Source organism: Mandrillus leucophaeus, unplaced genomic scaffold (assembly GCF_000951045.1).
Source record: "Mandrillus leucophaeus isolate KB7577 unplaced genomic scaffold, Mleu.le_1.0 Scaffold187, whole genome shotgun sequence".
Taxonomy (NCBI): Eukaryota; Metazoa; Chordata; class Mammalia; order Primates; family Cercopithecidae; genus Mandrillus; species Mandrillus leucophaeus.
This window is the reverse complement of record NW_012101887.1, coordinates 4,311,293-4,327,259: the sequence shown is the minus strand read 5'-3', so window position 1 is coordinate 4,327,259 and position 15,967 is coordinate 4,311,293. Positions and strand designations below refer to the sequence as shown.

The window sequence follows — 15,967 nt, the reverse complement described above, 5'->3', positions numbered from 1 at the left end:
GCAATACGAGCTCATAAAAAAATGGTAACCAAGCACATCTCGGACACTGCAGAAATTTTTAGAGGCCTTTGTTACTATCTCCTCCTGGCCAGAGGAATTCAGGGATGTTTTAAAATGTGAGCAGTGCCCCAGTGCTAGGGGCAGCATTACTGACAAGCTGGTGGCAATGGGATTCATGCACAGGAAATAAAAATCATGAGGACAGAATGCAGAGAGCAGTGGGAGGTAGGTTTGTACAGAGGAAATCCTGGCTAGATTTTCCAATAGTGCTGCAGAAGCACTCTTCTGAGCTTTTTTTCTGAAATATTTTCTAGTATGTAAATTGAAAAGAAGTTTGGCTTAATTTCTTTTCTCTGTTTTTTGGGATTGAGGTAGTGAGTTGGAATGGGTGGAGGAAGAGAGCTATGAAAGTATTTTTAGGAAAAATAACATCTTAAGAACCATTTCCTTGGCGGACCCAGTCACTGGCATGTCAAATTAGAAAGATTTTGAAGAAAGAAATGTCAAATTATACTCTATCTGATTTCCCAACACAAACTGCTGGTCAGTCTAGCTCACAGGGTGAGGAAGAGAAAGAATTAGATAATGGGTGTGACACTGCAGTAAGGAAATCAAGTACCATAGGTCAGAAGATGTCAGTATGTAAGATTTAAAAATCACCTAGTGTCATTCATCTTGTACTCTTTACGAGGTAGAGAGCCTGTCAATGAGACACAGAGAGAGACAGAGAGAGAGAGAGAGACAGACAGACAGACAGACACAGAGAGAGAGAGACAGACAGACAGAGACAGAGAGAGAATGAAAGGGCAAGGGCAGACACCTCCTCCATAGCACTGATGAGATTCTGAGTGGACTTGCTGATTTCCCCTCCAGCAGGAGGCATTCCACTCCCGGGCGTGAAAAAGGCTGTGCTGGGTCCAGGATGCCCATTCATTTCCACAGTGTAACTGGCCTTCATAGGGCAACACGTTTGGTTGTGTAAAATGAAATAAACCACGAAAACATAAAGTCCCTGAAAAAAAAAAAAAAGAACATCAGTATGTCAAAGGCAGTCCTGCTACTGTAGCTGAAGAATAAGCATGGTTGTATTGGTCCATTCTCATGCTGCTATGAAGAAATACCCAAGACCGGGTAATTTGTTTTTCTTTCTTTTCTTTTCTTTTTTTTTTTTTGAGATGGTGTTTCATTCTGTCACCCAGGTTGGAGTGCAGTGGCACAATCTTGGCTCACTGCACCTCTGCCTCCTGGGTTCAAGTGATTCTCCTGCCTCAGTCTCCCGAGTAGCTGGGACCTCAGATGTGTGCCACCACACCTGGCTAATTTTTATATTTTTAGTAAAGACAGAGTTTCATTATGTTGGCCAGGCTGGTCTTGAACTCCTGACCTCATGTGATCCACTCACCTTGGCCTCACAAAGTGCTGGGATTACAGGAGTGAGCCACCGTGCCCAGCCAAGACTGGATAATTTATAAAGAAAGAGGTTTAATTGACTCACAGTTTCACATGACTGGGAAGGCCTCAAGAAACTTGTAATCATGGTGGAAGGCACCTCTTCATAGGGTGGCAGGAGAAACAATGAGTGCAAGGAGGTGGGAATGCCAGACGCTTATAAAACCAAGAGATCTCATGAGACTCACTAATTATCATGAGAACAGCATGGAGGAAACTGCCTCCATGATCCAATAATTTCCACCTGGTCCTGCCCTTGACACGTGGGGATTATTACAATTCAAGGTGAGATGTGGAGAACACAGAGCCAAACCATATCATTCCGCCCCTGGACACTCCCAAATCTCATGTCCTCACATTTCAAAACACAATCATGTCCTTCCAACAGTCCCCCAAAGTCTTAACTCATTCCAGCATTAACCCAAAAGTCCAACTCCAAAGTCTCATCTGAGACAAGGCAAGTCCCTTCCGCCTCTGAGCCTGTAAAATCAAAAAGCAAGTTAGTTGCTTCCTAGATACAATGGGGATACAGACATTGCATAAATACACCCATTCCAAATGTGAGTAATTGGTCAAAACAAAGGGGCTACAGACTCCATGCAAGTCCAAAATCCAATAGGGCAGTCATTAATCCTTAAAGTTGCAAAATTATCTTTGACTCTATGTCTTACATCCAGGTTCATGCTGATGCAAGAGGTGGGTTCCCACGGCCTTGGACAGCTCCACCTCTGTGGCTTTGCACATTACAGACCCCCTCCCAGCTGCTTTCACAGGCTGGCTTTGCGTGTCTGTGGCTTTTCCAGGTGCATGGTGCATACTGTTTGTGGATAAACCATTCTGGGATCTAGAAGATGGTGGGCCTTTTCTCACTGAGGCAGTGCCCCAGTGGGGACTCTGTGTGGGGGCTCCAACCCCAATTTCCTTTCTGCACTGCCCTACCAGAGGTTCTTTATGAGGGCTCCACCCCTGCAGCAAACTTCTGCCTGGGTGTCCAGGCATTTCCATATACCCTCTGAAATCTAGGCAGAGGTTCCCAAACTCAATTCTTGCCTTCTGCACACCCACAGGACCAGCAACATGTGGAAGCTGCCAAGGCTGGGGGCTTGCACCCTCTGATGCAATAGCCTGAGATGTACCTTGGCCCCTTTTAGTCATGACTGGAGCAACTAGGACACATGGCACACAGCAGGGAGGCCCTGGACCAGGTCCAGGATACCATTTTTCTCTCACAGGCCTCTGGGCCTGTGATGGGAGGGGCTGCGGTGCATGCCCTGGAGATATTTTCCCCATTGTCTTGGCAATTAACATTTGGCTTCTCATTACTTATGCAAATTTCTGCAGGTGGCTTGAATTTCCCCCCAGAAAATGGGTTTTTCTTTTCTACTGCATCGTCAGGCTGCAAATTTTCCAAACTTTTATGCTTTGTCACGTCTTGAATGCTCTGCTGCTTAGCAATTTCTTCCACCAGATAATCTAAATTAACTCTCTCAAGTTCAAAAGTTCCACAGATTTCTAGGGAGGGGGTAAAATGATACCAGTCTTTTTGTTAAAGCATAGCAAGGGTCACCTTTACTCCAGTTCCCAACAAGTTCCTTGTCTCTATCTGAGACCACTTCTGCCTGGATTTCATCGTCCTCATCACTATCAGCATTTTGGTCAAAGCTATTCAACAAATCTCTAGGAAGTTCCACACTTTTCCACATTTTCCTGTCTTCTTCTGAGCCCTCCAAACTGTTCCAACCTCTGCCTATTAGCCAGTTCCAAGGGCGCTTCCACATTTTTGGATAGCTTTATAGCAGCACCCCACTCTCTGAGGTACCAATTTACTGTATTAGTCTGTTCTCACACTGCTATAAAGAAATACCTGAGACTGGGTAATTTATAAAGAAAAGAGGTTTAATTGACTCAGTTCCACGTAGCTGGGGAGGCCTCAAAAAACTTACAATTATGGCAGAAGACACCTCTTCACAGAGAGGCAAGAAAGAGAATGAGTGCAAGCAGGAGAAATGCTAGATGCATATGAAACCATCAGATCTAATGAGACACACTCACTATCATGAGAACAGCATGGTAAACTGCCCCCTTGATCCAACTACTTCCATCTTGTCCTGCCCTTGACACATGGGGATTATTACAATCCAAGGTGAGATTTGGGTGGGAACACAGAACCAAACCATGCCAATGGTTGAAAGCATCACTGATTTTCCACAAGCATTCTTCAAATTCTACTAAAAGCTGAGAATTTACAGAACATGTTAGGAGTCTAGCAAGCGACCATGGCAAATTCTGAATGTCACAAAAAATTTAGTCAATGTAATTTAGGAAAACTGACCTCTCACTAACAAATCTTTTTTTTTTTTTTTTGAGACAAGGTCTTGCTCCGTCACCCAGACTGGAGTTCAGTTAGAGTGCAGTGGTGCAATCCCAGCAGTGGTGCTACCTGCCTCCTGGGCTCAAGCGATACTCCTACCTTAGCCTCCCCTGTAGCTGGTACCATGGGCATGTTTCACCATGCTCGGCTAGTTTTCTATTTTTATTTTTTGTACAGATGGTGTTTTGCCATGTTGCCCAGGCTGGTCTTGAATTTATGAGCTCATGAGATATGCTCACCTTGGCCTCCCATAGGGCTGGGATTACAGGTGCAAGACACCATGCCCTCAAATTCTTCTCTTGGTAAAAACTTACGCGAAGCTGAAATCTAGCTCTATTAATACATGAAAACAGAATTGCAGAAGTATATCTGATTAGCCATGTACATTTTGTTTTAGAATGGAAACTTCTTTCCTTCCAAAAAAGTACCATATTTTCCCATCTATTTCACTTATTTCCATTTTTTTCTCAGCAAAATGCATAAACTGGGGTACAAATAGTGATCCATTCACATTGTAGATTTCTGGAAGGGCAGCATTAATCAAGCCTCCTGATTTCATTTGTATATCTCACCTACCTATGTCATTTGAAAATAGAATCACTGGGTAGGGACTCAGAGGAATTCAGTAGATTGCTTAATATTTGGCATGCCTTGCCTCACAGTAAATGTTACGTAAGGATAAAGCTAATGCTAATGCGTGCATTCTTAAAGAGCTGCTGGCCCTTTAAATTCTTTTGCGACCCAGTCAAATTCTTGACAATTGCTCTGCTTTTGTCACAGACAGCAACTCAAAATTTGTATTGCTGTTCCTGACATCGCCTACACTAGCTCTCCTTCATGGTCTCTACAAAGGATCTATTGTATACTTCTAATGGTGTGTCTATAAAGCTTGGTAATTGTGACCTTTATGCTCAGCCAATAAAATATGTTAAATTGTGACTCTTGTATCTATTCATCCTGGTGCTTATGTTTCGGAAGCAAGTAAGAATCTCAATTAAATAGTTACTAAAATTATTAAATTAATACATAAAAATAAAAGCAAGGCATTCAGCTTATTAAAGAAGAAAATGAGTTAACATCAAGATTTTTCAGAAAACATGAATAAATATCTTCATTTTGTGAAAAATGGCATTCTCCCATGGTTCCTAACATTTCTGGGAGTGTAGAAGCAATAATTTTCATGTGGGCCTGAAACTTACATCTGTTGATATAATCATAAAAAGTCTGTTAGAAAACACCCAGGACCTAAGAATTACAAACAACTTTTATAAAAGTGAAATTAGAGGGCAATGCTCAAGGTATGTAGGCTAGCGTTTGATTTCTGCTGCCATTTCTGGAATACTATTATAATTTAGTCCTTTCTCCCCTTTCTACTCGAATGATCCCTGCTTGGGTTGGCATCTAATCTGTATTGTTAAAAAATATGTTTTAAAATCAGTGGTTTATCTGCTAAAAATACTTTTAAGTGTAACTGCTCTAACCATGATAGAAAAGCAAACAAACATGTGTTTCCCTTTGAATTAGAGTTGTTTGTTTTTTTTGGAAACAATAATAATATTCTAAATTGTGTACGATAATAAGTGAATTAGTTTCATGTGCAAAGGACATCATGAACATTAGCAGAAACAAATCTTCCTGAAAATACTCACACACATCCAAAATTTTTCTTGTACAATAAACTTTTCACATGGGTATGACCTAATTACATTGGCTACAGCAATAGACAAAACAGGAAAAAAATAAAACTGTCAGCCTTAAAAATTATGCAAATGTTACTGATTTATTTCAGGATTTCTCTCAGTGTTGTGAAGTGATAGGGTAAAATCTAGATCAGGAAACAAAATCCATGCTTTAAAATCCATCTCTAAGGACCCATTTGTTAAAACAGTGTATTCTCCCTCTTGTTTGTTTTTATATCTAGCCTTTTTTGCTTCAGGAAAGGACCTGCCTGCTGAAATTAACTTGCATGTGAAAGCTGCATTTTTTTTCTTAAAAGCATAGAAATATACAGTAAATATTGTGAATCTTTGAGATGTGCTGCAGTAAACACAAATGCTTAAAATGGAAAGAAAAGAATGTTTAAATGCGTATCGTATGACATTTGCCTGTGTCCAGCCCAAGCTGGGCAAATATAGAAAATGAACTTTCATTATCCAAAGTACTCAGCTGTGGAGGTTTCTGACCTCAGGATAAAAACAAGTCCCCGTTCCAAACACAGCACGTTAAATCTCAGGCTCCCTTTTGTATGCCAGTCTGTGAAAGAATTATAAGAGAGAATCTGGATTCTCAATTATTTAATCCAAGGTTGCTGATCACCCACTATGTGCATTGCCAAGCACTGAGATGTAAATATAAAATATTTGGCTCCTAATCTCAAGTTAGTCACAAATACAACAATAGCTTAACTGTTTACAATATAACAGCTTAACTGTTTTAGAAGCAGGACCTATATAATCCATCTGTTCTTCCTATTCTTTACCTAGTGAAAGCTGACAGGGAAGGGAATTCTTTCTATGCATTATGATTTTGATTATTTTGTTGGTTCTCCTACTGCAATCATAAAAAATGCTTTCAAAAGTCTTTAGTTAGATTGGGCGTAGTGGCTCATGCCTGTAATCCCAATGGCTTGGGAGACCAAGATGGGAAAGTCACTTGAGACCAGGAGTTTGAGACTAGCCTGGGCAACCTAGAGACCCCATCTCTACAAAAAATAAAAAAGAAATTATCCAGGCATGTAGCACACACCTGCTATCCCAGCTACTTAGGATGCTAAGCAGGAGGATTGCCTGAGCCGAAGAGGCTGAGGCTGCAGTGAGCCATGTTTGCATCACTGCATTGCAGCCTGGGTAACAGAGCCAGAACCTGCCTCTAAAAACAAACAAGAAAATATCTTCAGTAATATCTGGATTGACCATACACACTATTGATGGTAGCAATGGCCCATCTGGAGTGGCTGCTGTGGAGAAGCTGGCTGCAAAATGGGAGGTATGGCTGGGCTTTGAACTCCATAGAGCTGGTGGGGGCTGGCAGAAGACAGGAGCCCTGACCTTTTGGGTACCACTGCAGCCACCCAAGCTGCAGCTGCAGACCTGGGCATATCTGCACTCTCAAGGGCCCAGGAAGCCCCCTGCTGCCCCTGCAGGCTCAGAAGTGCCTGCTCCCACTGCCTGGCCTCTCCACACTCCCAGTGCCTGCTCCAATCTCAGAGCAAAGTTGAGGCCAAGCCCAGGCACAGTTGCAACCCAGCCAGGTATACACACACTGAGGGCAGCACTGACATACTATCCCTCTGCTGCCTTGACCCCTTCCAGACTTAGAATGCCAATGAACATGGGAGGGAGGCTGAGTGGGGCTGAGGGCAGCTTAGCACTGGCCTGCAGGCTCCCCTCTGTACAAACAGCCTGGGCATGATGAACAGTGGCAGCAGGCAGACAGGCTCTGGAGTACAGGGGGAAGGTCCCTGTTGAGGCCCCAACTTTAAGTTGGGGAAGGCCTGAAGCCTGGGGACCAGGCTGTCAGTCCTGCAAACTGGAGTGAGAACTTATGGTGCTTTTTCTCGGCCTGCCCATGGCCACCCATGAACCAATCAGCATGCACTTCCTCCCTCTGAAGCCCATAAAAACTCCAGACTCAGCCAGACTTGAGCACTTGATGGGATGACCTGCCTGCGGAAATAAGCTACCTACTTTGTTGTCTCCTCTCTGCTGAGAGCTGAGCAGACGTAGGGACGACCAGCTGCGGAGAGGAGCACTGTGAGTCTCCTCTGAACTCTACCACTCAATAAAGCTCCTCTTCACCTTTCTCACCTTCCATTTGTCTGCATACCTCCTTCTACCTGGGCATGGGACAAGAACTTGGAACGTGCCGAATGGCAGGGCTGAAAGAGCTGTAACACACACAGGGCTGAAACACACCACTTCCTTGCCATATTGCAGGCAACAAGGAGAGAAGAGCTATGGCTCCTTGGGGATCCCAGACCTAGGAGTGCCCCAAGCCAGGGCAGTGACACCCTCTTTGGGGCTCTGCAGTTCCTGGCATTTCCAAGCTTCTGGGCATGACCATGTTCCCTGGTGCCAGCCATGGAATCTACTTGTGGGATGCCTAGTCCAGCCACAACCTCACAGAGAGCCAGTGCCTGTGGTGGTGTCTGGAGCTGCCGGTTGCACCACTGTGTGCAGTGGCCAGACCCCATACTTGCTCATTCACACACCCCTCGCCACTCCACTCGCCCTCGGCAGGCATGGGATCCAGGCCAGTAGCATAAGCCAAGCGCAGTCTGCCAGGCTGAGCAGGCCCAGTGGGCCTGAGCAAAACTCACACAAAGGCATCACTGGCCACAGAGGTTTCCAGTTGGCAAAGTGAAACCCCAAGGATCCCGTAACACTATGACCAATTCTGTATTTCTTTGATTCAAGAATTTAAACTTATTAGCAAACATTCAGTGAGACACAAATGAAATCATAATAGTCTAAAGGAGTTAATAAATGTTCTTGACATCATCAAGGAGTAAAATAAGTACAGGAGATTCTGGACGATTATCTCAAAAATTTTTATCAGTTCCATATGAGATAGGAAAGAATCAGTATTACCATTGTACAAATTTAACCAGGAAGTGGGGTGGGAAGAAGTGGTTAAAACAGCAAAGAGATTAAGCTGGGCTTTACAGTCTTTTGAGACCTTTTTACAAGTTCTCTAAGGTTCAACAACTCCTAGTTGAGAGACATCTTCAGATTTCAGATGAGTTCTCCAAATCAATGTGGATCCCTGAGACAATGTGGAATAAGGGACTCAGAGGAATGAAACCTCCATTCAAATTATGCTCTCTTCGTCTCAAAAATTACAAATTTGGGATTAAAAAAGGAAGACCTTCCTTTAAGCTGTAACCTCCTAGAAAGTAAGAGGCCATGTCCAGTTTACTGTTTTATTTATTTATTTTTGTTTATAGTACGGTCCCTGACATGCACGAGTTTAGGAAATATTTGTTAAAAAAGGGATTATGGCTTTTAATTTCATTAGAGGGACAGAGTAGGAAGGGGTAGGGACAGTCATGGGTCTGAGGGATGTGTTGTTGGTTTTAGTCCTCTAATTCCATCACCACTATAGCCAGGTATTTCTCTAGTTGTTCGATACAACTTTTGTTTCGGCTTAGTCTTTCTGTTGCAACATGTAACATGTGTCATGGCTTCATGGGAGAATGAAGCATCCCTTCCTGAACAGGTCAATGCTCTTCTGGGTTGGTGTCTCCCTGGAAGTATGGTCACTTTGTGCTGAGCCCTCAGGTGACATCCTGGCTATCTGGCTTTTCTGCTGAAACTGAGTTTGCATACTGCCATGCTCTTTCCCATGGCTACATCTCCTTAGAGGGCCTGTTGCTTTTGCTGTCTCCTTGGCAGACACCCCTGGGAAGTCTTTGTGATCTCTTATTTCTGGATTCAAACAGCTCTTGGGCTGCTGACCTACAGCTGTTTTGCATCACCAATGACTTAGCAGCAAAGATAACAGATATTGTGCCAGTGACAGAATTGAAAAAACAAATATGTACAGTATTTCTGCATCTGTATATTTTTCAGGTGTGAAGAGTAGGCATTTAATCTCTAATTGCTTCATCTTTAAAAACTACTCTTAGTTTTTTTTTGAGATGGAGTCTCGCTCTGTCGCCCAGGCTGGAGTGCAGTGGTCGGATTTCAGCTCACTGCAAGCTCCGCCTCCCGGGTTCACGCCATTCTCCTGCCTCAGCCTCCCGAGTAGCTGGGACTATAGGCGCCCACCACATCGCCCAGCTAGTTTTTTGTATTTTTTGGTAGAGACGGGGTTTCACTGTGTTAGCCAGGATGGTCTCGATCTCCTGACCTGGTGATCCATCCGTCTCAGCCTCCCAAAGTGCTGGGATTACAGGCTTGAGCCACCGCGCCCAGCCTACTCTTAGTTTTTACATTTAAAATTGCTTTTGTTGATGGTCTTATTTATAATATTGCTTTTGGTGATGGTCTTATTTATAATAAGAATCCACAATCTAACTGTGTATTACATATATGGAAAAAGGAAACAAGTGAGTTCATCTTGATAGCTATAGGTTAGTACAACTGAAATATCTGGAAATCTATGTAAGCAATTTTGCTCAAATGCTTTTTAAAATATTTGCATGGTTTAAGTAACTAGTATTCACCATGGGTTTGTCAAATTCTTCTATAATTCCTTAATAACTTAGGGGACACTATCTATTCAAAACTAGTAGAGAGAATAAAAGAAGTCTGCTGGATTCAGACATGTCTATCATTAAATACCTAGGCAGCAGGCCTTCACTTTTAAGGTTTGGACAGATGTCTATTCTAAATTTTGCAATTCCTAGGAACAACAATTTTGCAGTTTTTGAATTATAAATATCCAGTATATGGACAAGGTATTCTTCTTTTTATATGCCAAGGTTTCTATCTGCAATTTAAGAATATATTTCTCTGTGTGCCACTTATGGACATAAGAAACATTAGGTTAGAGTCTCTTAGTGGTAAATACCCATAAGTCAAAAGGTAAGTATTAGGACATGCTTCAGTAATCTCATCTCCAGATAATATGATCCCTGTTCTTCAACCTTTCCTTTTGAGCCTATTTTACAGTGCTTTGTCTCCGACACTCTCAATATTCTTCATGTTTCTGTTAAGTTTCAAAGCATGGAATGCTAATCAGTCATGATAGGACTGATCAGGAGCCAGACTATTTCTGACAAGATAGAAGGAACTGAAAAGTGAGTTTTTAACAGATTACAAGAATCCAAACTTCCTTACCCCACTAACCCTGCTTGGACAGTTCCTAGATTTAAAAATTTTCCAAAGTACAAATCTGGGTAGTTGGATTGAGGGGTAGAGAAGATTGGAGGTGGTCAAATGGTATTGAGGTGGGACTTAATAACATAGAAAAGGTTTGGCATCCAAGGATAATTTTTTAAAAAGTTTTAATAAAAAGTGGAGGAAAGAATTGAGTTGGTATTGTCTTTCAATAGGAATTTTTTAAAAAAATTATAAAAATACCACATTGTGCTGTAATAAATAAGATTATTTCTTTAAATCTTCTTATAAGTAATCTTAAATATAGTTTTGGTCAGTGTCCTTTAAATTACCTTTTTGAAAACAGGCCTTAAGAGTTTAGCCTTCAGATATCCTTCTCATTGTATAGATCAGTGTAATTGTTTGGCCAGTGATAGGTGACCAAAGAACAGTGTTGATGATGATGAAAGGGGAAAATTGGATGACCCAGTTCCAACAAAAATAAGGGAGGAGAAGGGATCACTTTGCTGTAGAAGCTAAATTAAATTTCATACATGTTTGAGGTGAAAACATGTGAGATATTTTAAGTACCCCACTGAAGATGAAGAGAGAAGGCAAGGTTAGAATGCGAGTGTAGAAAATAGTTGTGTAGTGGTGAAAAGCTGAAGCCACATGGGTGTATGACTTTTTAAGGGAAGACACTTTATAGAGAAAGAAAGCTGAGTGCTCAGGATTAAACACAGCTGGAGGACATGAACAGGAAGAAGAACCAGTGAAGTAAACAAGGAACAACTGACTGGTCAGGCAAGTCAGATTAAGGACAGCCACAACTATATCAGGGAAGCCAAGGGACGATTTTGTTCCTGGAGAATGAGGTGTTCCACATTGTCAAAACAGACATCAAGGAGAAAGAGAAAGAGACATTTGTTCATTTCAGAAGTAACTGATGTCTCTGGAAAAAAACCACAATTACAATAGAGAGAGTGGTGAGAATAGGCTGAACTATGTAATATGTACTAGTGTCAAAAAAAGGTGTCAGGTTAGGGGAATAATCCGACTTGGTCCATTAAATCAGCCAGTTTGATAACTACATATTAACACTTGACGGGATTATTTTACTCCTTCTAACCCATCCATTTCAATCATTATTTTCCTTATTCAGAGCAAAAGACTATATAGCACAGAATTAAATGCCTTTAAAATACAAACTGAATCAGGTGTTCCATTTGAAGAGCAATACTGAATGCACACTGCAAACTTCACATTCTCTGCAATGTAAGACTAGTGCGCTATGCTTTCCTGCAAATGAAACGCCTTATCTCACACCAACATCCCTTCTAGAGATGCCCAATTTTTGTATTCCTGACTTATTCTTGTCCCACAAGCTGCTGAAGGGAGTCAGTCTGCCAAGATACATATATACGGGGCTTCTAAAGCTTTTATATTGCTTTTAACAGGAAAAAAAAATCTCAAAAACTTTAAATAAATTATTGACTTCATTATAATGTAACTAAATATCAAAGATGACCTAAATGGCCTTGTTTTAGAAACATTTTCATGTGCATACATTCCAAGACAATGATAGAGTCCATGCAGACTCTTATAGAAATGTGCAACTTCACATGCTATGCTTTGTGGTACTGAAAGACACAGGTGTAAATTATGCCCCAAAGAGATAAGAGGTTTGTCAATAAAGCGGGCGTGGTGGCTCATGCCTGTAATCCCAGCACTTTGGGAGGCTGAGGGGGGCAGATCACTTGAGGTCAGGAGCTCGTGACCAGCTTGGCCAACATGGCGAAACCCTGTCTCTACTAAAAATAAAAAATTAGCTGGGTGTGGTGGTGCACACCTGTAATCCCAGTTACTTGGGAGGCCGAGGCACAAGAATTGCTTGAACCCAGGAGGCGGAGGTTGCAGTGAGCCGAGATGGTGCCACTGCACTCCAGCCTGGGCAACAGAGCGAGTCTCCATTAAATAAATTTAAAAAAAGTTTACCAATACAATTGGCAAAATGACAAATTCTGGTTAGTCTCACTAGTGGATAAATATTCCTTGAGATATCATACTTCTTGGAATTTTTGCATTTATGGATTTGAGATAATACAGCATCCAAACAGAAATAAATATTGTAATAATTCCAGCATATATAGTGTCAAAAGATTATGTTATTATTTTCGAATACTCTTTTCTGATGACGGTTTAGTAGAAACAAATCATTATATATTTTTGTTGCTATTTTCTTATCAGTGAAACAAGGGCCCTAGCAGTTCTCTAAGGATGTTCTATAGAATCACTGATTTATTAGTAAAATGCTAAGACTCAATGGATGTTTTAATTTTAAAAAATAAAAATTTAAAAGCAAACCAAGCTTATATTTATTGCAGAAGGAGAAACAAGAAAGAAAGAAAATACAGAGAAGCCCCCCAAAATTGATATCAAATTTTAGCATTCAGAAATAACCACTCCAGCTTGGATATAAACTTTTGTAAAATTACGATTTCTACAGAAGGTTTTTTTTTTTTTCCCCTCCAACCCGTTAATTATGTAATGAGATGCTTTCATATGTAAGCCCTTTTTTGGAATAAGAGCTGAAGGTTGGATTTATGGTTGGGCAATCACTAGGGTAACCTCAGATCCTGGTTTGCTTGTGACAGTCCTGATTTGCCTGGGATTCTTGGGTTAGCCTGTTGTCTCAGCATTTTTATTAACATCACCCCATTTCATTCAACCGGCAATGACAGTGAGTTATAAGGCAAACTAGTAATTGCTTGCTAAGGGACCAGTATTGTAGAAGCCATCCTATTTGATACAGCAGGACTAGCAACTTTATCCTTATATAAATCCCGATTCTAACCAGCTCTTTTAAATGAGGATGGTCTGCAATTTAAGTTCTCTTAACCATTTTTGGTTCATTCACTGAGTAAATACTAATAGCTAAGGGTCCACCAGGTAATGCACTGTAAGCTCCTTGCAGACAGTGAACAGAACAGACTTGGTCTTACTTTCAAAGTATTTCATGGCCACTCATGTAGTCTAATGATTGAAATTCTACCAGGAGTTCCTCTGATCCCTGTATCTCAGACCACTGCTTGAATAGGAAAACAGTAAAGTGGAAGATGGGTCCAAGTGAAGGCTTTGCCTACATTTAGGGAAGTTCTTCTAAATTTTTTAATCTTTCCTCAACAAAATAATGTTGTATACCATTCTTTAAAAGTTTTTGAGTGTCTACTATATTGGAAACTCTGTGAATGCATAAAAGGATGTAAAATATATGGTACCTGCCTCAAAGAGCTACACTCAGTTAAAATATGAGGCATATGAAGCCTAACTCAGTTAAAATATGAGGCAGTTAAAAATATGAGGCATATGAATACAGTTAAGTCCTGTGGCCTAGAATGCCTGCCATGATGTGGGTCCACACTCCCGAATTACTTTCCCAACAGAAAATTTTCATCTTTATCAAGAGCAAGTAAGTTTTAGATGAGGTCCTGTATCACCCCATCTTGTGATGAAAGTCAAATGGAAAACAAAGGGCTGGGTACAGTGGCTCAAGCCTGTATTCTCATTACTTTGGGAGGCTGAGGCAGGAGGATTGCTTGAGCCCAGGAGTTCAAGGTCACAGTGAAAAGAAAAGAAAAAAGGATAATAGAAAAGGGATAACAAGAATTTCATACATGTATTTATTCTATAGCCAATTTTTCATAACTCAGTTTCTGGTAGTGCCACTTTTAACTGCCATGACCTCAAATCAATCTTTTTTTAAAAAGTACATTTTTTAAACAGAGCATTTCTTTTTCTTAGACCATAACAAAGAAAATCGGCAAAATGACTATTATTTCTACTTCTAAAGGAAATGGAGTGATCAATTCTTGTAATCAGTAACTTGACCAAAAAAATCCAAATAAGGATTTTAGTCCAGCCCCAAACTTAATTTTCGTCATTGAAAATAGCCAGTCTCTTGTAAAGAACAGGATGGTTTAAAGTCTGATATCTTGGAATGAATCTCAGCTCTGCTGCTTGCTTATTATTATTATGTGTACCTATATTTTATTTATATGAACCTCAGTTTTTTAAATCTGGGAAATGGGAATTTCAGTACCAATTACTTCCATGGATTTTTATGAGTCTCAAATAAAATTTACTATATATATTTGTAAGCTGTAGATCAAATTTATAAAGAAAGGTGATATTGTTATTTTTACTACAAAAAGAATTTGCACAAAGTCGATCTCATCCTTAACCTGGTTGATTGATTTCTTTGTACAGCACATTCCTACCAGTTGAGGTGGCCTGCCACAAGGCTGTCTTCTGAGAAATAACGTAACATTACAAGGCCAAGCAGGATCTTTGTGGTTGAATATTTTACACGGCTAAGAATCACTTCTTTCCCAGAACTGGTAGAGAACGCAAACCAAGGTGCTGTTCCGCCTTAAGTGTAGGTCTAAATACAAGTATTGACCACCTTCCTTAAGGCATTCGCAGCTCTTTTGATTCACCAATAAGGTTTATTCTTTATTGAGTCATTTCAGAAAATGGTAGGGGGTAATGGGGGAGGTGTTAATGTTTCAGTGGTTCCCTAATACCTTCGGAATAGAGAACATAATTTTGTAATTTGGCTAATAAAGCTTCTGTGGTTTGGTCTTCATCTGCCACCACTCCCTGCCTCAGAATCTCCACTGCAGGTGTACTGAACAAGGCCACCCACTGCCTCAGATTCCCCACTCCAAGCATACTGAAACAGCCATACTTTCAATTCATCAAGATGTGCTGTGCTTCTCCTTAGGTTTGCCCCATGGACTTGTGGTTCCCTCTGCTGCTCTTCCCTAACTACCTGCTAATCCTACTTATCAGTTAAGTATCAACTTCCTCCAGGGTGTGGAGATGCTTCTCTGGCCACCCCACCACCCCATACTGCGGTTAGGTAACCTAATACTATACTCTGCCCACGCCCTGTTGACAGCCCTTATTATGCTGTACCCTAATGTCACATCATTGCCCATCAACTTCTTCAAGCAAGAAAGCTGGATTTCTGCAATGTCATAGGCCAGCACGGTGCCTTGCAAATAGCATGTTTTTCATAAATAGTTGTTGGGTAGATGAGCGAATATATGAACTCTAGAAAAGCCTGTATTGCCTGGGGCCTAGAAAAACAAGGGCAGGAAGAACCAGATTCCCTATAGGAACGGCTTCTGTGAATTAAAAGCTCACTCTTAACTAAGAAATGGGTCGAATTGTATCATCTATGCCATAATACATCTTTCCAGAAATTCTGAAATACTTAAATTGGGATGCTTTATTTGCAAGCTGCTCCTATGACTCAGATCCCTAGTAAATAAGGGTATGAAGGTATGTAACCACAGATTTTATAGGCTGGGACTAAAAACAC

General features: G+C 41.1%; 1 protein-coding gene across 1 annotated transcript in view; it reads right to left on the bottom strand.

Moving 5' to 3' along the window:
* The window catches only part of ADGRV1 (adhesion G protein-coupled receptor V1), a 596,733-nt gene that overhangs the window by 13,309 nt on the left and 567,457 nt on the right, over positions 1-15,967 (bottom strand). The window contains exon 88 of the mRNA XM_011978020.1: positions 821-1,012. Within this exon, the coding sequence (XP_011833410.1) occupies positions 821-1,012 (192 nt within the window). The remainder of the gene's footprint in view (positions 1-820; positions 1,013-15,967) is intronic.